Here is a 23503-nt window from a genome sequence, read left to right as displayed (position 1 = left end):
GACCATAGAAATTTTATATGTGTGTGTCTAAACCATAAAAAAAACCTAAACCTATGGCTATCAAGTCAACTGTGATTCATAGCGACCCTATAGAACAGAGTAGAACTGCTCCATAGGGTTTCCAAGGAGCAGATGGTGGATTTGAACTTCTGACCTTTGGGTTAGCAGCTGAGCTCTTAACCACTTTGACACCAGGGCTCCATGTGTCTGTGTGTGTAAATGTGTTGCTGACAAATCGATTTTGACCCATGGTGACCCTATGTGTGTCAGAGTAGAACTGTGCTCCATAAGGTTCTCAGTGGCTGTAATCTTACACGAGTAGATTGCCAGACCTCCTTTCTTCCATGGCACCTCTGGGTGGATTGGAATTGCCAATCTTCTGGTTAGGGGCTAAGCACAAACCATTTGCCCTAACCCAGGGATATATATATATATACATATACCAAAAAAAAAAAAAACAAACTCGCCATTGAGTCGATTCCAACTCATAGTGACCCTAAAGGACAGAGCAGAACTGCCCCATAGGGTTTCTAAAGAGCGTTTGGTAGATTCGAACTGCTGACCTTTTGGTTAGCAGTAGCTCTTAACCACTACACCACCACGGTTTCCATGTATATATATGGGTGTTAAATTAAACTAGATTCAAATGTTAGCTTCACTGCTTGGTAACAGTGTCACCTGGGGCAAGTTATTTAACATCTCTCATTTTTCATTTTCTTATCTTTAAAATAAGGGCACTAATATATTCCTTGGAGCATTAAAGAAAACAATACCTCTAAAAAGTTAATATTTACTGAGTGCCTAGTACATTGGGAGCACACAATAAATACTAGTTGTTAACAATCGCTGTTATGGCCAAAACACATGCATATTCATACAGGCATCAGAGCAAGCGTAGTCATTTAAAATAGAGAGCTCTGGTTTGCAACTTGAGAAATAGGACTAAAATGCAGGTCTCTTTACCACTAGTACTCTTTCATTCTTCCAGACAGGCTTTGAGGGACACTTACATTTGAATATGGAAGTGTCCAAGGTTCTGAAAATTAACTTTAAATAGTTAAACTTAAATTGAGAGATTTGAGGGCTCTGTTTTTTTTTTTTTAGAAGGAATTTGGAAACCGCGTTCAATTTCCTGATTCATCATCCGAGACCCATCTAAGCTAGTAATAGATAGCCAAGCAGAGCTGCCATCTTTCTGGAGCTCCCCGCTGAGACAAAAACATCTTGGAGATGCCAACCAAGCAAATACTGAGGCTGCGCGCTCTCTCCACTGCCGATGAATTGTGAAGTGAAATTTGTCATGGGTGCACCTGAAGCCTGGGGACGCCAGCCATCAGATGAGAACTCACTCACATGAACTAAGCGTCTCTGATGGGCAAGGCACTGAGTGAGCGCTACAGAGGATGCAAAGAGAAATGAGAGATACTCCTCGTTCTCCAGGTTCTCACAGCCTCTGATAAGAGCCATGTCACACGTCTATCCAGGACAAAATGTCAGCTAAAATACATTTCATGAAGAAGAATGAACTGCTAGGAAAATCCAAAGAAAGAAATGATTAATGCAGGCTGGCCTGGGGGAGGGAGTGGCATGGGAGAAAGGCTAGGGGATGAGGCAGTTCTCTCTCTGAGAATCACTGGGTGGCTTACATTTGGAGCCCTATTACATACGTTCAAAGAGAGAGAGAAATAAGAAGGTAAAACCACGTGGCGTCATCAGGATAAAAGGGCAGCACAAGACGGTTGATTATACACTCACCTTGAAAATGTTGTGCACTAATGTGTTATTTTACAAAAACATCCAGACTAGCAATTCAGTTATCAACGCTTATTCACTCTTGAGGGTAATGAAGACTTTAGTGTCATACTAAGTAAATGACTAAATGTAGGGTTAATTTTGGTTTCCTCCCAAAAGAAAGCAATGTTAATGTATTAATTCAAAGAAAGAAAGCCCCCCTTTAATGGGCTTTTCTTTAGTAACCTATAATTTCTAGGGTTTTTTAAAAAATTCACCAATGAAGAAATTGAGCCTTTCAGATCTGTTGCTGTAAAAGTCAACACTTGGGAGAAACAATTTCCACAGAAGATTACTACAAAATGAAACTTTAATATGCCTGCACCCTTTAAATCTCCTAAAATAAATTTGCAAGATTGCCTCTGACTTTCACTAGGTTATTCTTTAAGGAACAGTCCAGAAGGCATAACCTACTGAGTATTGACATCATAATAATAAAGAAATTACTTAAGAAAGTCAAAATGCAATTTACACAAGAAAAAAAAATCAATATCAACGTAGATAAAGTATTAAAAGAGCGATTGAAAAGACTTTTATCTCCTTAGAAGATTTTGATTTGCTAAGTATTGTGAGGAATAAAAGATAGGGTACATTAAAGAGTGTTGGAGGCTATAAGGCACCTTGAGGATGTGGGGAATGGTCATTATTTAATGAAAATAACACTTAAATTCAACAAATGCTTTTTGAGCATCTACTAAGTAAACTATTGAGCCAGATGCTACAGTGAACCCAGCATAAATAACTGCTTGGCCCTGACACAGATTGTCTAGTAGGGGAAAGAATGTACAAATCTGGGCCTAATCCAGGCCTCAGAGGTGGTAATAAAAGTAATTATAATAATGGTAATAACTATAATAATGTTTCCACTTACTGCTCACTTTTGATGTGCCAGACACAGTTAGAAATACTGAACTGCCCAGTGACATCAACACGAAAAACTAAGGATAAAGCCCAAATATTGTTTGTCTTGTTCATCTTTTGTGTCTGTATTATTCATCAGTTATCTAAACCCTTTTAGAAGAGTTTCATTTTTTTATTTATTGTGCTTTAAGTGAAAGTTTACCAATTAAGTCTGTGTCTCATACAAAAACTTATACACACCTTGCTATGTACTCCTAGCTGCTCTCCCTTCATGAGACAGCACACTCTTCCTCTCCAGCCTGTATTACCCCTGTCCATTCAGCCAGCTCCTGTCCCCTTCTACCTTCTCACCTCTCCTTCAGACAGGAGCTGCCCACATACTTCAGCCAAGAAGCTCACTCCTCACCAGTATCATTTTCGGTCTTTCAGTCCAGTCCAGACCCTGTCTGAAGAGTTGGCTTCGGGAATGGTTCCAGTTTGGGGCTAACAAAGGGCTCAGGGACCATGACCTCCGGGGTCCCTCTAGTCTCAGTCAGACCATTAAGTCTGGTCTTTTTACGAGAACAGTTTTATTTTTAATACACACCAAGTGACAAGTTCTATCTTTTATCTACTTCTTAGTTGCCATCAAGTCTGCCTCGAACTCATGGTGACCCGGTGCAAAACAACAAAACACTGACCAATCCTGAGCCGTCCCGTCCCCAGGAAGCGCTGTAGATCAGACCATGGTAATCCAGGTGGCTCTCACGGGCTGATTTTTGGAAGTGGATCACCAGGCCTTTCTGACTAGTCTGTCTCAGTCTGGAAGCTCTGCTGAAATCTGTTCGGCATCATAGCAACACACAAGCCTCCACTGACAGACAGGTGGTGATTGTGCACAAAGTGCATTGGCTGGGAATCAAACCCCGGTCTCCCGCACAAAAAGCAAGAATTCTACCACCAAACCACCAGTGCTCCCTTACCCTTTTATGTCCAAAAGCTGCCTTTTCAAGGGATGCCCCTTTACTGACCCTTTTCAAGCTCTGTTAAATCTGCTCTAAGATTTGATAAAACATGCCATGAAACAGTCCTAATTCTGAGGAGCCATGCATGGTTTTGAACACGGGTTGGACAGTTTTCAGGAGTCTGTGGGTGGTACAAACGGTTAAGCACTCAACTACTAGCTGGAAGGTTGGTGGTACAAACCCACCCAGAGGCATCTCAGAAGACAGTCCTGGTAGTCTGCTTCTGGAAAGTCACAACCTTGGAAACCCTATGGGGTAGTTCTACTCTGCACACATGGGGTCGCCACGAGTCACAAATGACTGGACGGCAACTAACAACAACAACTAACAACAACAACAACGGACGGTTTTCTATCTCTGCCCAATTTCCTTCCAAAGTACACTCAAAATCTTACTCAAGACTTTACGTGATCTTGTTGATCAAAGGAACACACTGCACAGGTTCTTCAGGGACTAGACTATTGGTGACCCTCTGGTCTCTTTCAAAGGTCTTCTCTATCAGTGCTAAACCTGTCATCCCTGAACTCAACTTTGAGTTAAAAAAACAAAAAACCAAACCTGTTGCCATAGAGTCGATTCCAACTCATAGCGACCCTATACTCATAGCGACCCTATAGGACAGAGTAGAACTGCCCCATAGGGTTTCCAAGGAGCACCCAGTGGATTCGAACTGCTGAACTTTTGGTTAGCAGCTGTAGCACTTAACCACTACGCCACCAGGGTTTCCTAAAGGATATCCCAGCTTCTTTTTTTTCATTCCCCCACTTGACCTACTGACTTTGCGTTACTTGTCATAAATGCATTAGAGCAAAACTTGTGAGAGTCGGAAACTGTGTAAGGCAGAAGCCTGTCAGAGAAGGAAAACTCAAATATTTTCCACTAAAATGAGTGATACAAAACTAGTAAGACTGCACCCTGCCAAAGGTGGAAAACTTGCAAGACCTGGAAAAACAAGGCAGCCTCATCGAGTTCTGGCTCTCACAGGTTTCACCCTACTTTCTATGTGGTAAAATTGGGTCTTTCATGACAACTTTCTGGATCTTCATATATCCTGTGTTCTTTTCTTTGAATTTTTTTTTTCTTGGCTTGGATTATCACTTTTTAGTAGGATTTGGCATCATCTGTAAATCTGAGGATCCAGAAGCCCACAAAGACAAAAACTTAAATGCTAAGCAAGATAAAACTCAGCACCAGCTGGGATTCCCCAGACTGCCAGAGCGTTGTTTGCTTATGTTGTGCAGTATGTTTTCTGACTTGTCTATTGTTTCTTAACCAAGCCAGAACAGTCTCCACACTTCCATGTAGAAATGTATTAAAGGAAGGTGAAATATTAGTGAGACTCAACATTTCTTCACGGAATCTTGGCTATGTGCTTGTACATTCACCCCGCATTTAACTATAGATCTCATCAAATTCCCAGGTAGGGATAATAGTACTAGAAGCTCATCACATGTTTCTTGGAATCTTTTCCAGAGAGTCCCTTAAGGATGGAAATCTAGTATTCTGCAGGCACAATGATACATGTCTCAGTAAATTATGTGTTTTGGTCCACTGTTAATGACTTACTCTTGAGTTGTGTTCATAATCTTACCTAGACCAATCCATTTCCAAAGGTTTATTTACAGCTTGACGGTCACATAGGAATACATTGATTTAGCTGTGTGTGAATGATTCTCTCCTCTGCTGAGAACATCCCAGACAGAAGCCATGATGCTCTGACTAAAGAAGAGTGTTGAGGGAACCATTTCAGAAAATCAGCACAGGCAGTGGTCAAAAGTCTTATTTGTAGACTTTCACAGGCACTTTTACGTAATTGAACAGAATTTTCCCTCTCTAGAGCAAAATTATTTGTAGGACAAAGAGTCCAGCCAAGTTTGAGAATAAATCTGTTTGCCTGAGTTACTTGCACAAAAAGAACTCAAGGACATTACTGCAATTCACATAATAATTCAGTGGAGGCCTCAGAAGTGTCTAATATTTTGCTTCCCCCCTCCAAAACCATCTCCAATCCCAAAAGTATTCACTTAAAATATCACATAGCAAATTCAAATGTTCAGAAAGCACCTTTGTCTACAGTTACCCTGAAAAAGAAAACAGCTCCAGGGCCTAGTTTGTATGGCTACAAAGGAAGCTACAGCTAAAATCAATGCATTTGGGTTTTTCTGAATTTGAACTTTTTTTAACATTCTGATAAAAATGAGATAAGAGTTTGTTTTGCATCTTTGTCATATTGAAGTTGATCCAGCCCAATTTTAAAATAAAAAATTTCCCTATAAATAAAATGAAAGCCCAATGAAAGCCCAACCTTGTCATGTCCCAGTAGTAGTTAGCTATTGGAAAAAGAACTATCTAGAACATAAACAAGAGAGTCCAGGAAGTTGGGATCAGAAATCTGTACCATTTCTAAGCACTTCATGGTGCCATTTTACAGTAAGTGACAATTAGAAGGCGGTATAGAATCTTCATCGCAAAGGAAATTTCAATATCTACTTAAAGGGTATCCCAGCTTCTTTTTTCATTGCCCCACTTGACCGACTGACTGCACAGACACTACCTGCCAGCTGCGAGGGAATGCGCGCTGTGTCACTCAGCTCCGTGAAAGAGGAAGAATCGAGAAAACGACAAAAACAAGAAAAGGATCCGCCTTTTTCAAATGTTCACATCTCTTGCAGATTTAGTGAACGCTTCTTGTTTTTTCCAAGAATTTATTTTTTCACAATTGAACTTTAAGAACTGCCAATGTTTTGGGGAATTTTTTCTTTCTTATTTGTGGCTCATAAGTTTTCTCTTTGCATCCTTGAAGTTTCTTTGAGATATTATAAACCCAAAATATTACAAGTATAATTTCTGAAAAGTGTTCTGGAATTGTTTTCAGAAGCAATTTATTTCTTCCTAAATTTTTGTAGAGCCTGTTACAGTCATGCCTATGATAGATGAAAAAAATTTTACAGTAACATGCCAGTTACAGAAAGGAGCACCTTAGAATTTCAGAAGCATCTTTGAATTACCTAGATAATCTTACAAACCAAAAACCAAACCCATTGCCATCAAGTCAATTCCAACTTATAACAACCCTATAGGACAGAGGAGAACTGCTGCATGGGGTTTCGAAGGCTGTAAATCTTTATGGAAGCAGATTACCACATCTTTCTCCCATGGAGCAGCTGGTAGGTTCAAACCTCTGACTTTTCAGTTAGCAGTTGAGCACTTAACCATTGTGCCACCAGGGCTCCTAGATAATCTTATAGGCACCACAAAAAATATTCCACATTACTTACTCTTATCATCCTTAAATTGACTCCAAATATGATCAGAGTTAAGTCACATAAGGCACCTTGGAATTTGTTTTCAAAAACATTTGGATGTGTAATATGCACCTAGTAAAACTTGTATTTGCCTAGTCCATATTTATGAAACTTTCTCCTTTTTTCTTTTACTCATGTAGCCACCCATATGACAAGTTTAAGCCTACATTGATTGTGTCTTTGTTACACTGATAAATATTCATAAAACTCTTAAGGACAAGAACAGGCATATTCAAATTCTTTATAAATATACCACCTTATTACTTTTAAAGGCAACTTGATATTTTAAACTCACACATACTTCTCAGTCACTATATATATGACTAAAAATAGCAAGTCATAATGGAGGAATATATACCCTGTTGGAAAACCAATATAATTATGGGTAATTATTTCCTATTCAGAAATGCAAAATGTAACAATTCTTATTTCTATGCAAGTGGAGTAGGTCGATATATATGACTAATTAGGGCTTTTTGTTATCAAATTTGCTAGAGAAATAATAGAAGCACGATGAGAAACAAATGGCTGGAATGGACTCTAGAGAATTAAAGATGCCTTCTGAACTCTAAGATTTGAGGCCAGTCTCACCCACTCAACATAAGGACTATTAGACAACTCTTCTGACCACACATTTTGCTCTTGCTAATTGGTGGCAAGTCATTTGTATGACAGCATTATTAAAAGTGACCAATTCATCTCTTTCATGCTGATCATATTATTATGAATATGGTTATTTGGATAGAAAACAGAGTTTCTGTTTTCATACTTTGAGAACTTATGGAGTATATTTTAGTGTTGTGACCAATGAAGAATGAAATTAAGTTCCAAAAAAAGAGTGGCCTAGAGTCATTTTCTTAATTAGCAACATGTCTGTGATGGAGAACTTTCCCAAGCTAATAAAAGATAAAAGACAGAAAAACAGAAGCACAAGAATGTCTGGCTAGAACTCCTCACTAAATCTGACTATTTCCTTCCCTCTTTTATAATGCTTGGTGACCTGAAAAAGGCACCTGCCTTTTGGACTCCTGAGAATTAATTCAGTAAGTTCAATCTTCAAACATGTTCAATCTTCAAACTGCCAACAGGCAGTACTACAGACTTTTATGATCTCAGTGGGCTACTTCACATGCATGGCCAAATTCAAGTTTGATGAAGACCTACACCATTTACGAAGAACTGAGAAGAGAGTTCTGGTTTACTTCCTGGTGTGGCTTACACTGGAGACACAGTAAGCGACGAGTCAATCCACTGGAGGAAACAGAATTCACCCAATAGGCGGAGCCTTATTTTCATCATGATCTAGAATAATAGCATTATTCTATGCCCAGAATAGGAGAACATCCAGATAATCTCAAAAATCTTGGCATGTCATACCAGTAAACACGTTCCATTTCAGCTAGGTTAATTTGGAAGCGTTGGGGTGGTGGTGGTGGATATTTCTAGAGATATTATATAAAGTTTGGCCAAACATTGGTTTTAAGCTTACATATTATGATAGCTTCTCCCTCCCACTCTTTTAGAGTGCACAGGTCATGCCTATTTTAAACAAAGCAGATCAGAGAAGAGCTTGGACTTCATGTACTAGCTAGATTGTTCTCTTTCTCAAGACTCAAATAAAGCAATTGGAATCCTTATCCACTGAGATCTAGATCTCAAAACGCAGCACAATGTGATTCCTGATCACTTTCTCAGTCTTTGTGATTCACCTGAACATCTCTCCTATAATCTGCCTCATCTGCTGCTTCAAACCAAATAACACTGGTGACCAGGATCTAAGAACAAGCACGTGTGAAATCGTGACTCTGCTTACCCTTAAGTGTTTCTGTTCCATAACCGGTCCTCTTATTTTCCTATCTACCTTATTTTTTCTTAAACTCCATGACCCTGTCTTGGGCCAGGCCTTCACGTATGTCTAGGCTACTGTCACAGCCTCCATTCTTGTCTCCATCCTCCACAAACTGATATGTGTTCTCTACATTTTTCTCCCTCGAGAAATCTGTTTTAAAAAATTGGTAATGCCATTTCTCTGCTTAAATTTTGTCCAATTTTCACTTCTTTTTTCAGGATAAAATGCTAACTCCTTAACAACTCCTTAACATGTAATCCATCTCCTGCCTTCCTCTCTAGAGTCTTCTTCCCATATTCTCCAAACACCTCTTCTTTGTGCCAAGGTCATTCTGCATTTTTTAAATTTTTTGAGCTCACCATGCTCTTTTACGTCTTTGAGTTTTTGGACAAGTGATTTGCTTTTGTCTGGCTAATTCTGACTCACCCTTTACAGCTAAGGTCAGACTTCACTTTCTCCAAGAAAATTCTCTTGGAGCTTGAGTTAGATTCTACACACTCCTGCAGCACTCTGGTTACTTCTATCATGAGATTATCTCACTTATTTGTCTATCTCCTCACTAGACAGTGATCTTCTCAAGGACAGAGTCCATGTCTTATTTCTCTCTATATGCAGGCTTGGCAAAATGCTCTAAGCACAGCAGCCACTCAAGGCCTATTCAATACATTATTAACAAAATAGGATTCCACAGGACTCAAGGTAGAGGCAGCTCCAGATACTCAGCTCAAAGAAAGAGAAAGGAATGAATGTCTATGTTCCTGTCCATGCAATTCATACGATGAATAAAAATAATCTCATAAATTCCAGACAATTTTTTATTCACTTAAGTGTGACTTAAAGGGCAAATAAAATAAAATTAAAAATAAATCAAAGATTAACAAGAACTGTTTTTAAAAGTTCAAATAATCTACATATGTTGACAAAGCCATACACTCATAGTAATGTAACTACTTTCCTAATTCATATGGCTGTGTGTATTTCCTCAAAAAGTTGCAATTATTATTCACCCATCTAATAAGTATTTAATGAGAACCTCCTCCCACATTAGACACTGTTTTTCGTGAGGGGGTTACCAAAATGAGCTCATGAAAACTTCTTGTAGTTTACATTATACTCTGGAAGATAGACATTAATCAAATACTATTCCTAATAAGTTCATAATTATCAAATAGAATAACAAAGAAAGGAAAGTGGTTTATATAAGAAGAGAAACAGGCCGAAACTTAAGGTGAGTGGGTCTAAATTGGGCAAAGGAAGTGTGGGGAAAAGCATTCCAGACAGAAGAACACATGGTGGAAAGTCCCTATGGCAAGAAGGAGCATGGTCAATTGTTGTTAGATTACACTGAGTTGGTCCTCAACTCATGTCGACCCCGTGCACAATGGATTCAGGCTGTTGTCATCCATAGCGTTTTCACAGGCTGATGTTTGAAAGTAGATTGCAAGGCCTTTCTTCCTAGCCCATCTTAGCCTGGAAGCTCCACTAAAACTTATTCAGTATCATAGCAACACACAAGCTTCCAATGACAGAAGCGTGGTAGCTGCTCATGAGGTACACTGACCGGGAATCAAACCAAGGTCTCCCACATGGAAGGCGAGAATTCTACCACTGAACCACCAATGCCTCGTGTCACAGTAAATTACAGGAAATAAAAAGAGGTCTCTGTGGCTAGACCAAGAGAGCAAGAGGGAGAGCAGTATGAGATGAGATCTGAAAGGCAGGCAAGGACTGAAGCATGTGTCTGCTTAGAGGCCTTGCTAAGGATCTTGGTCTTAATCCTAAAGAAAGAGGACTTTAACGGATCAGAGTTGCAACTTGAAAATACCACTGTGGCTGCCCCATGGAGAAAGAGAGGATGAGGTCCAGAGTGGATGGGGAGACCAGTTAGGAGTCGATGAAATAGTTAAAGTGAGAGAAGATGACAGCTTGGATTAGAGTAATATAAGGAGAATAAAAAGCCAGTGGATTTCTGTGGCTACTTAGACGAAAAAATTGACAGGACTTGTTGATGGAATACACAAGGGAAGAGGGGGCTACAGAAAGGGAGGACAAGGTGACTGCAGCATTACTAGCATGGGACATTCAAGTGGAAATACTGTAGGAAGGTGAATACCCTGGAGTTCAGAAAAAAGGTCTGGCCTAGAGTTATACCTTTGGGAGGGTGCCCAAAGTTTGTAAGTAAAACCATGAGTATTGATGGCATTGCCTAGGGAAAGAATATAGAGTGAAATTTCCTCTAAAATTGTATCGCTCTAGTAACTTGTGAATCGTCTCATTTATCATGTTAACTTCTTGTATCAATCCATTCTCCTCTACATTTTCCCCTTCACTGCATTCTTTGAAGGTTAGCATGTTGAAAGGAAATCTGGGAACCATCAGGCCCAATCTCGAAATTTTAAAGACAAAGATGAAGTGGTTTGCCCAAGGACGTGCAGCAACTTAGAGCTAGAACTGAGGCCAAAGCTCACATTTTTTTGACAGGTACTCTAAAGGGTTTCCAACTGGAGAGAATACACTGGGAGAGGAAAGTATGAATCAAAGTACCCAGAATCCCACAGATTGTGACATGCATTGATTTGTCAAGATGAAACACACAGGCATAGCAAAGGACTATACCCATGGTGTCAATCCACAGTGGTGGGGAGAAAGGGGATGGGTTCTGAATTGGACCAACCTTGGTTTAAATATTAATAACTTGTACAAAATTGGGCAAAACACTTGAACTCTCTGATCCTCCATTTCCTTCCCTATGAAATGAGCTACATAATAACTACCTTGAAGCATAGTAAGAAATACAACTAATGTATTTCAAGCCACTAACCATATAGTTGGTTCCCTAAATTATTAATATTCTCTCCAAAGTTAAAAAAATTATAGATGTCATCAAAATAACAAACTCCTCATTGTAAAGAAGATTAAACGCTACCACAAAAAAAAATCCCAAGCGATGATTCAAACCCATTTGGAACATTAAAATACTGAAGAAGTAATTATTTCTCTCACAGGGACTTAAAATCGATTCATTATATGTTATAATGCACTTAAAGTCTCTAAACCATCTACAATTGTGCATCAACAACAGTCTATGCCCAAATAATGTTCAGTATTATCAGAATGTCATATATTTCCTAGAAATAAAGCACCAAAAAAAACCCTATTTTAATATCTTGTTGTTAAACAACTGAAAATCTATCTTGCCAGTCTTAATTCATTCAAATACGCATGTAACCAGGTTAAATGGTACAGCGGCAAAAGACTATCAGAGATGGACGAAATAGCCTGAAAAATGTAAAATTAATCATTTCCTCTTTTATTCACCTACTTTTGTGTTCCATCTGGATTTGGATCTTTATTCTGATAGCATTCAGTGTTCAAATACAAAGAATTTTCAGCTGATATGAATGTCATAGTTTGTTTTACCAAAGATTTTCTGGTGGGCGGATGAATATACATTGTAAGCTACAGGATATGAATTCTAGTGAAATAGCTCTTCGTGCAGGAATAAGACTTATGGGATTCATTCAGAGGAGGTCCTCAACAAAACCTGCAAATGTTATATTTTTAGCTTCATAGTTAGTTTTTTCCAATTTGAAGATACAATTGTGTAAAAATTGCACGAGCGCTTTTACGAAACTATCATGCAGTAATATTTGAACTTCACCTTTCATTTTATCTTGTGATGGAGAGCTTCAGTTCAGAGCCAAGACGTAGCCCCACTTAATGGTGAGAATTCTGAGCAAGAGGACTCCCTGACAAAGAGCAGATACTTTTCAGGCACTTCGCAGGCACTTCTCAGATGCTTCTTCGGGATTTATTCCTTCTCTGCCTCCCAAATATAATTTGAGGCAATTGACAAAATGAATACTCTTCCGTTTCTCTTTCACACAAACATGCACACACATATAATTTAAAACAACAACAACAGTAAAAGACAGACAAAAACTCAATTAGGAGGAAAAAGGAAGGTAGATAATGTCAGTGATGAAGCAGGCAAGATCGAAAAAATACAAATGAAATTAAATTTAGCAACAAGCTTCCTGGCAACTACATACAAAGGAATAGGAAAATACAGGTTATGTGCTTCTTATTTGGAAAAAAAAAAGGAAAAAAAAAAAGCAAATTTCTCTTTAGATACAGTATTTCCTTAGCATTTTATTGTAGAATACATTTATTTCATGGACGGTCCTCTCTTAAGGAACTTAGACAGCATGAAGTAAGTATCTTTGACTCTAACTTTGCAAAAGTTTACAAAATAGTATGCAAATAACGATACATCAGCCTACTCTAAAGGTTTTCATACCCTTATAACAAATTCTAGCGAAGGTATTTCTTTGGGGAATGAAGTACATGAAATTCAAATTGTTAGTGGACAGTCACATTAATAAAGTTCTGCTCCCATAGCTGATTCTTTTTTTCTTTTTTACCCGTACTAACAGAATTGAAGGAGCCCTGTTGGTGCAATGGTTAAGATCTGGCTGCTAACCGGAAGGTCAAGTCAAACTCACCAGTCTCTCTGCAGTAGAAAAGACCTGGTGACCAGCTCCCATAAAGTTTACAGCCTTGGAAACCCTATGGGGCAGTTCTACTCTGTCCTGTAGGGTGGCTGTGGGTCGGAATCCACTCGATGGCAATAGGTTTGGTTTTTTTGGTTTAAGAGAACTCACCTCAGACCATCACACCAGTTGAAGATTTAGTGCTTACATAATTGTAGTCTATTTCCCTACTAAAGTTAAAGGAATAACCCTTAAAACCCCCAGGATATAGTGACAGCTTGATTAACGTTTATCGAATTAAATAAAAAACTTGAAGGAAAATACAGTTAGCATGCCTCTAAGACTACCAAAAAAACCCCAAACCCACTGCCTTCAAATTGATTCCAACTCATAGACTCCCTAAATGACAAAGCAGAACTGCCCCGTAGGGTTTCCAAGGCTGTAAATCTTTAGGGAAGCAGACTGCCACATGCTTCTCCCACGAAGCGGCTGATAGGGTCGACCCGCCAACCTTTTGATTAGCAGCCGAGTGCTTTTAATGACTGCCAGCACTTTTAAAGACTGCTGGCTGCCTTTACGCCAGTTCTATGGTTTTTATCCATCCCATTCTTAATGAATTAGAATATCTGCAGTTAGGGTTTGGAAATCTGTATTCCTAAGGACCACCTCCCCCCAGTGAATCTCTCTCAGCCAGTCTCCAGGTCAGCATTTGGTCCAACCCAATGTGTGAGTTTACCTTTTACAATATTTTTATGTGTGTATATATATATCATGCAGCCATAAAGACTTTGTGTCCGATATGAGTGCCTTCTGTACCTCACTCAGGAAGATAAATTTTTAAAAATATTGGTGTGGGAAAAGTTTGAATAGGAAAGGGAAGGAAAAAACATAGCAAAACAAAAAGTAAATGTTTGTATGGTGGAGCCATGGAGGAGATGAGGAAACTCAAGGGAAGTTCATGCAGGTTGTGGGGCTGTACACTTCAGGACTGAGACAAGGGCTGCAAAGCCACCAGGAACCCAGCAGTCTCTGCCTTATCATTTCTGCTTCTCTTTGCTCTGTTTCATTTTTCTCAATCTGCAGGCAGACTTCCTTTGCTTCTCTCTGCAGACGGTCATTACACATGGCCCAGGTTTACATCACCTCAGTGTCAGACACACACACTCAGCTGAGGCTCTGTGAAACTCAACAAAACCCAGGGGAGAGGGATCTGATGGGTCTAGCTCTAGTCACTGTTCACCATTGATCTCATCCACCAACCCTTGGTCACAAACGACCTACAGGATTGCCTAAGCTACCTCTGGAGTGGGGGAAGCAGTTCTGGGGTGGGGGGGGGTGTGATTGTATACATTCAAGGACATGGTTTAAGAGATTGGAGTGGAGAGTTTACCCAAAGATTTTTTTCCTTTGGTTATTGGAGCCATAGAAACTAGGAGCCTAAAAAAAAAAACTCAAAAACAAGTGTTGGACATTTAGCTGGAGAAAAAACATTTATGGGGGAAAAAACTATTAATAGATATATTATCTGTGTAATAGGATTCTTAGACAGGATTCTGGACCTCAGATGTTGTTGGAGGATAATGGGGAGGGGTAGAATTGCATCCTCCTTCTCTCAACACAGCTCTTTGCACTTGAGATAGAGGTAGACATTACTTGGCCTCCATGACATATATTTACCTTTGAAGCATGGCTGCTTCCTGGTAGAGCTGAGTGGTGCTAATTCCTTCACCTAGCTGTTGACAGTTAGGTGTAAAGGGACTAGATTCTTCTTCCTAAATCCTCATCCTTCCCACAGCAAAACAAATAAAAATAAAATCAAAATCACAGACCTAAATGTTAAACACAAAACAATACAACTTCTAGAAGATAACAGAGAAGAAAACCTAGATGACTGGTTTTGGCACTGAGTCTTTAGACACACCAAAAGCATGATACATAAAAGAAAAAATGGAAAGTTAGACTTCATTAAAATCAAAAACTTCTGCTCTGCAAAAGACACTGTTAAGAGAATAAAAAGACAAGCTACAGACTGGGAGAAAATATTTGCATAACACATATCTGATAAATAACTTGTAACCAAGACATACAAAGAACTCTTAAAACTCAACAATAAGAAAATAAACAACCCAATGACAAATTGGGGAAAAGATCTGAATAGACACCATGCCAAAGAAGAGACATAGATGGCAAATCAGCATATGGAAAGAAACTCAACATCATATAAAAAAAAAAACCCACTGCTGTTGAGTCGATTCTGACTCATAGAGACCCTATAGGACAGAGTTGAACTGCCCCATGGAGTTTCCAAGGAGCGTCTGGTGGATTCGAACTGCCAACCTTTTTGGTTAGCAGCCATAACACTTAACCACTACACCACCAGGGTTTCCCAACATCATATGTCATTGGGTAATTGCAAATTAAAACAGCAATGACATACCACTACATACCTATTAGAATGGTTAAAATGCAAAACACTGACACCAAGCGCTGGCAAGGATGTGGAGCAACAGGAGCTCTGATTCACTGCTGGTGGGAATGCGAAATGGTACCGCCATTTTGGAAGAGTGGGGCAGTTTCTTACAAAGCTAAACATTGACTTACTATATACTATATAAGCCAGCAATTGTGTTTCTAGGTATTTACTGAAATGAGTTGAAAACATGTGCCCATACAAAACCCTGCACGTGAAAAGTTTGTTTATAGGACCTTTACTCATAGTTAACGGAAATTGGAAATAATCAAGATGTCCTTCAACAGATGAATGAACAAAGAAACTGAGGTACCCCATACAATGTAATATTATTCAGCAATAAAAATAAATGAGGTATCAAGCTACAAAAAGGCACGGAGGAATGTTAAATGCATATCGCTTCAGTAGGGATTACACCTCAACATAAAGAAAAAATCCTCACAACTGGACCAATAAGCAACATCATGATAAATGAAAAAAAAAGATTGAAGTTGTCAAGGATTTCATTTTACTTGGATCCACAATAACACCTATGGAAGCAGCAGTCAAGAAATCAAAAGATGCATTGTACTGGGCAAATCTGCTGCCAAAGACCTCTTTAAAGTGTTGAAAAGCAAAAATGTCACCTTGAGGACTAAGGTGTGCCTAAGCCAAGCCCTGGTGTTTTCAATCCCTGCATATGCATGTGAAAGCTGGACAATGAATAAGAAAGGCCAAAGAAGAACCGACACCTTTGAGTTGTGGTGTTGGAGAAGAATACTAAAATACCATGGACTGCCAAAGGGTCAATATGAATCGGAATCAACTCGACGGCACTGGGTTGCCAAAAGAACGAAGAAATCTTTCTTGAAAGAAGTACAACCAGGATGCTCCTTAGAAGCAAGGATGGCAAGAGCATGTCTCATATACTTTGGATATGTTTTCAGGAAGGATCAGTTCCTAGAGAAGGGCATCATGCTTGGTAAAGCAGAAGGTGAGGGAAAAAGAGGAAGACCCTAAATCTGATGGATTGACACAGTGGCTGCAACAATGGGCTCAAACATAGCAAAGATTGTGAGGATGATGCAGGACCAGGTGGCATTTTGTTCTGTCGTACATACGGTGGTTATGAGTCAGAACCAACCTGACAGCACCTAACAACAATAAGGTGAAAAAAGCCAGTCTGAAAGAGCTGCATCCTGTATGATCCCAACTACATAGTATTCTTAAAAAAGCAAAACTATAGAAACGGTAAAAAGATCTGCGGTTGCAAGAGGTAAAAGGGGAGTGGGGAGGAGTGAATAGGTGAAGCACAGACATTTTAAGAGCAGTGAACTAGTGTAATGGCAGACACATTACATTATACAACTGTCAAAAGCCAGAGAACTGTCAACACAAAGAGAGGACCCTAACTGTAAGCTATGGGCTTCAGGTAATAATAATGGATTAAAGTCAGTTCCTCAATTACAAGAAATGTACAGCATTAATGCAAGACGTTAATAATAGGAGAAATTGTAAATGGGGTTGGGGTGTACGAGAATTATCTATACTTTCTGTGTAATTTTTCCAAAAACAAAAGTACTCTACAAATAAAGTGTATTATTAAAAAAAAATAAGTCCATTAGATGGACTGGGTGGTCTTCATTGAGGCCAGATTGCAGAAAGGACGATCAGACCCCTTGAAAATGTTGCAATGTGAGAAGAGAAAGGAACTGCATAAGCATCTTGGCCTCAGCTCCCAGAGCCCTGGGGAGAACCCAGGAACCCAGTCCAGCCCAGCTGCCCTGCTTCTGAGGGCTTACTTCAGGGCAGTACGTCTTAAAAGTTACTGTTAAAATTGAGGGTCTCATTCAATACATCTAGGTTGGGGGCCAGGTACCACATTTCTAATAAGTTTCCAGGTGATGATACAACTGGCCCATGAACCACAAAGTTTTGCTTTTTGAAAAATATCATATTCAGGTAGTCCCTGACTTATGACAGGGTTCCTTTCTGACAACTCTGATGTAAGTCGGTTCTGACATAAGTAGAAAACCTCATTTTTTGGGGGGGGCGGGGGGAAGGATTTCATTATTATTGCCTTTTATTACCAGTATCTTTATAAAGCCAATATTTATTTGTCTATGGGGGTTGGAAACATTACATGTAAACTTATAGATATATTTTAAGACATACATACATAAATAAAAATACATACATCCTTTAAAAAAAAATTAAAAAACAGACAGTTGTAAGTGCGGTCCGTCGTAACTTGAATACGTTAAGTTGGGGGCTAACCCAAGTTGGAATCATACAGTAGGCAGCTCGTTCAGACTGCCTTCTTTCAGCTTTATGCATTTATGATTCCTATTATGTTGTTTTGTAGCCTGACAGCTCATTAACAAGGCTTCAGGGAACATATGTGGGTAAACTGAAAGAGCTAGATGAACAATTGCGATCCTTTTCCTCTCATGGAACAGGCCATAGTAAGGATAGACTCCCCACAACTATCATACTACCTTCCTCTCACACATCACAGACTTTTCATCACAGCTGGTTTCTGGTTCTACCAAAGGTTAATAAAGTCACCAGACCCCTGTTTCATCAGTAGCTCTATAGGAGAAGGTGAGGCAGGCTCAGGAAGAAGAGGTAGAAGGAGAAGAAGCCAGGAGAGGAAGCGGCAGGTAGCAAGATAGGTCACAAAAGGACGCAAGAATTAATGTTCCCCAGGCACCATCAGAAATATCTGGGAAAGGGAATTCCTAAAAAGGACTGAAAATCCTGTAAGAAAAGTGGAAGGAACTTAAGGCCATTACAGTTTAGATATACGTAGTAATACAATGAGGCTGATGAACACTAGACATACCAGTTAAACCTATAGAAAACCATCCAACTGAACTTATAAAGCAGAGAGCTCCTGAAGTACTTCTAGAGAACAAAGAATAAAAACTGCAAACATTAATATGAAAAATGCCATCAATTTTTTTTTGAACAATTGATTGTGTTTTAGGTGAAAGTTTACACAGCAAATTAGTTTCCCACTCAACAATTCATACATAAATTGTTCCTTGACATTGGTTGCTGTCCCTACAGCGTGTCAGCACTCTCCCCATTTCCACCCTGCCTTCCCCAGGTCCATCCCTCCATTTTCCCTGCCTGTCCTTGCCTACTTATCTTTGTTTTTGGGTAAGTGTTGCCTGTGTGGTCTCCTATAGTTGATTGTTCTAAGGAGCACATTCCTCATGGGTGTTAATGTTTATTTTATAACCCAATCTATTATTTGGCTGAAAGGTGACCTCTAAGAGTGGTTTCAGTTCCAGGTTAAAAAAGTATCTTAGGGAGACAGTCTTGGGGGTTCCCCTAGTCTCTACCACCCCAGTAAGTCTAGTCTTTTTTATGAATTTGAGTTCTGTTCTACACATTTTACATATTTTAACCAGGACCTTCTATTGTGTCCCTAGTCACAGCAGTCATTAGCAGTAGCTGGGCACCATGTAGTTCTTGTGGTCTCAGACTAGAGGAGGCTGTGGTTCATGGGGGCTAATTTGAGTCTTTGGTTCCCTTCACTCTCCTTTGCTCCAGACAGGAAAAGGCCAACAGTTTTATCTTAGATAGCTGCTCGAAAGCTTTTAAGACCCCAGACACTACTCACCAAATTAGGATGTTGAACACTATCTTTATGAACTATGTTATGCCAGTTGATCTAGATGTCCCCCGAGACTATGGTCCTTAACCGTCAAACTCAGTAACTCAATCCCACAAGGTGTTTGGATATGTCTAAGAAGTTTCCATAACTGTGCCTTCTATGTGCTCTATTATATATACCAGTATATATATAGCACATATGATTATGTACATACAAATGCCCACAACTATAGTTATATATGCACACACATGTACTCCCATCCGCCCTCCCACATCTATACAGCATACATATCTACCTATGTAACCACTCACAACTTTTTGGCTGTTATTGCTGTTGTTGCAGAATTGTATATGTTATAGCATTTAATGCAGTTGTCCTTTATTCTTGTGTAACTCTCAGTGTCTCCATTTATTTACCTTTGTCACTTTGTACAGACTACCCCCATATTGTGTATCGCCCTTCCCTTCACCAGAATTAATGTGTCTACTATCTAGTATTTTTCCCTCCCCCTCCCTCTCACCCTTGGTAACCATCAAAGAACATTGCTTTCTGTGTGTAAAAACTTGAGTTTTTATAAAAGTGGATCATACAATATTTGTCCTTTTGTGATTGACTTATTTTACTCAGTATAATGTCTTCCAGATTCACCCATGTTATGTTTTTCTGATGCATCATTATTCTTTATTGTTGCATAGTATTCCACTACATGTATGCACCACTTTCAGTTTATTCATTCATATGACAATGGACACTTAGGTTGTTTCCATCTTTTTTCCTAATGTGAATAATGCTGCAGTGAACATGAGTGTGCATATATCTATTCAAGTCACTGCTCTAATTTCCCTAGGATATATACCTAGAAGTGGGATTGCTAGATCATAGGTATTTCTATTTTTAGCTTTTTGAGGCCGTGTCATATCATTTTCCATAGTGCTTGTACCATTTTACAATTCCACCAGCAATACATAAGGGTCCCAAACTCCACACAACCTTGTCAGCATTTGCTGTTTTCACTTTTTTGATCATTGCCATTTTTGCAGGGGTCAGGTGGTATCTCATTGTAGTTTTGATTGCATCTCTCTAATGGCTAATGATTGAGAGCATCTCTTCATGTATTTGTTAGCTGCCTGAATGTCTTCCTTGCTGACATTCAGCAAGTGTTTTGTCATGTCTTTTATCCATTTTTTGACTGGAATATTTGTCTTTTTGTTGTTGAAATGTTGAAGTTTTCTATATATTTTAGAGATAAGATCCTTGTCAGATATGTCATTGCCAAACATTTTTTTCCCAGTTTGTAGGTTCTCTTTTTAATCTTTGGTAAAGTCTTTTGATGAGTATTTAATTTTTAGGAGGACCCAGTTATCTAGTTGATCTTCTGTTGTTCGTGCATTTTTAGTTATGTCTGATAGTATATTTATACCATAAATTAAGAACCCTAACTTTGTCCCTATGTTATTTTCTAGGAATTTTATAGTTTCAATTTAACATTTAGGTCTTTGATACATTTTCAATCAGTTTGTATATAGTGTGAGTAGGGATCCTGTTTCATTCTTCTGCAAATGTATATCCAGTTTTGCCAGCAACATTTGTTAAAGAGATTCTCTCTTCCCCATTGAATGGGCTTCAGCCTTTGCTGAAGATCAGCTGTCCATAGCCGGATGGATTTACTTCTGGGATCTCAATTCTGTTCCATTGGTCTATGTGTCTATCATACCAGTAACAGGCTCTTTTGATTACTGTGGCTGTATAGTAAGTTCTGATATTGAGAAGTGTGAGGTCTCCTAGTTTGTTCTCCTTCTTCAGTAATTCTTTAGCTATTTGGGGCCTCTTTCCTTTCCTTTCCTTATAGAGATTAGTTTTTTCCATTTCATTAAAAAATGTTGTTGGGATTTGCTTTAGGACTGCATATAGGTCTTTTTTTGGTTTTTTGCAGCAGTCTTTTGTAGAATTCCTTGTATAAGTCTCTTACGTCCCTGGTTAGATTTATTCCTAGGTATTAGGGGCTATTGTAAATGGTATTGTTTTCTTGATTTCCTTTTCTGAGTTCTCCTTGTAGAACTCAGGAATTTGTTTTGTCCTGATTTTTTGTTTTGGTTTGTTTTGATATATCAGGGCAGGCAGGGCAGGCATGCTCTGGTGATTGCTCGTCTGGTGTGGGGCAGCTGAGGGTGGGTTGGGTAGGCATGGGTAACCACCTGTTATTGGTCCAGTGGCACAGGGGCGTGTGATGGAGCTCACCAGATAGGTGGGGGCAGTGAGCAGGTTGGGTGTGGTGGGTGAAAAGGAGGGCAGGCATGCTTGGTGCCAGGTGGGCAGGGTGGTAGGGGGTACAGTAGGTGACCAGAAGCACAGCAAGGCTTAGGTCTGTCTGATCATACTTTTGCCCTTAGCTGTACCTAGGCCATGCCCCCAGCATGCCCCAAGGCCCACAGCTGGGGCCTTCATGGTCTCAGGGAGACAGAACATAAATTTATAACTTATTGGTATTCATTTCCTCTAGTTTCTCTAGCTATTTCCAAATAAACCTATGAATTTCCCTATTTCGGATAATGATTCTTTTATTTCTCAGTCAGTGCATCAAAGCAGAACAGGCAACCATCTGGGTCATATTCTCCTTTATCCTCCATACTCAGGTATTCACCAATCCTCATGCTTTTTCCTTTGTATTCCTTCAGCCCCTGGATACCAGAACCTTGGCACCCAAACTATTACTGCAAGAGTCTTATGACTACCACCATGATGATACCCATTACCCATTGCCATCATGTCGATTCCAACTCATAGCAACCCTAGGACAGAGTAGAACTGCTCCATAGGGATTCCAAGCCTATAATCTTTATGGAAGCAAACCACCACATATTTCTCCCTTGGAGCTGCTACAGGGTTTGAACTGCCAACCTTTCAGTTAGTAGACAAGTGCTTAAACTTCACCACCAGGGCTCCCACCATGATAATAGCCTTCCTTAATGCCAACTCATTCTGAACACTTTTTTTTTTATTGTGCTCCAAGTGAAAGTTTACAAATCAAGTCAGTGTCTCATACAAAAATTTATATACACCTTGCCATGTACTTCTAGTTGCTCTCCCCCTAATGAAACAGCACACTCCTCCTCTCCGCCCTATATTCCTCATGTCCATTCGACCAGCTCCTGCCCGCCTCGGCCTTCTCGTCTCCCCTCCAGACAGGAGCCGCACACAGTCTCATGTGTCTCCTTAAGCCGAGAAGCTCACTCCTCACCGGCATCATTTTCTGTCTTATAGTCCAGTCCAATCCCAGTCTGAAGAGTTGGATCCTGAACACTTTGATCATAACATTCTCTGCAAAAATTTTAAATGTCTCCATATCTCCCCATATATGAAATCTAAATTCTTCTGGTGGCTTTCAAAGACCTTTGTTATCTGACCTACCTCTATCTAGTCCACCTCATTTCCTTCAATGTCCTGTCTACCCCTCCTCTTCTCTGTAGTTCATCAAGTCCCAGCTCTGCATGCTCAGCAGGGGGTGCCCATGGTCTCAGGCTGATATAACTCCTCCCGGTCCTTCACACTCAGCTCATTTCTTAAGGAACCATTTCCTGGCTCCTTACTGATTCCTTCACCCTCCTAGCTCCCATATATATTCTATATAGCGTTATCTCATACATTTTCAATCTAGTTTTGTATTGTTTGCTGTTATTTCACATTTGTTCATTATGTTTTTGCCACTAACTGTATGCTCCCTTAGAGTAGAGCCAGGGTTTTATTTGTTTTGTTTTGTTATTTTATGATTACTTCAAGCCTTTTTTCAAGCATCTACCATGATGATGAACATGGCATTGGTAATTTATAAGTAAATAATTAGCTACTGATTAATGAGTTAGAGAGAGAGTTTCAACAGTGGATGCCTGGAATAGATCTTAAACAGTTAAATAAAAGGTGTGGGAGAAAACAGAGGTACACTGACAGCAGACTTACCAGAGAAGACACTAGGTATCTTGGAAAGAAAGCTTTTGACCGTACGAATAGGAATTCCATTTTTTTCATCTTGCATGCGTGCTATGACGTCTTCCATCTAAACAACAATAATAATATAATTAAAACCTTTTAAAAGTTGGATTATTTTGAGATAAATAAGTTTCACCTGCTA

At 39.4% G+C, this 23503-nt stretch overlaps 1 protein-coding gene across 2 annotated transcripts in view; it reads right to left on the bottom strand.

Annotated features, from left to right (window-relative positions):
- The window catches only part of RGS7 (regulator of G protein signaling 7), a 572390-nt gene that overhangs the window by 284697 nt on the left and 264190 nt on the right, over positions 1-23503 (bottom strand). For both annotated transcript variants that reach the window (XM_049867941.1, XM_049867940.1), the window contains exon 3: positions 23332-23428. In XM_049867941.1, the coding sequence (XP_049723898.1) occupies positions 23332-23428 (97 nt within the window). The remainder of the gene's footprint in view (positions 1-23331; positions 23429-23503) is intronic.

Source organism: Elephas maximus, chromosome 24, assembly GCF_024166365.1.
Source record: "Elephas maximus indicus isolate mEleMax1 chromosome 24, mEleMax1 primary haplotype, whole genome shotgun sequence".
Lineage (NCBI taxonomy): Eukaryota > Metazoa > Chordata > Mammalia > Proboscidea > Elephantidae > Elephas > Elephas maximus.
Note: the sequence above shows the minus strand (reverse complement) of the source record. Positions and strands in the feature narration are given on the sequence as shown.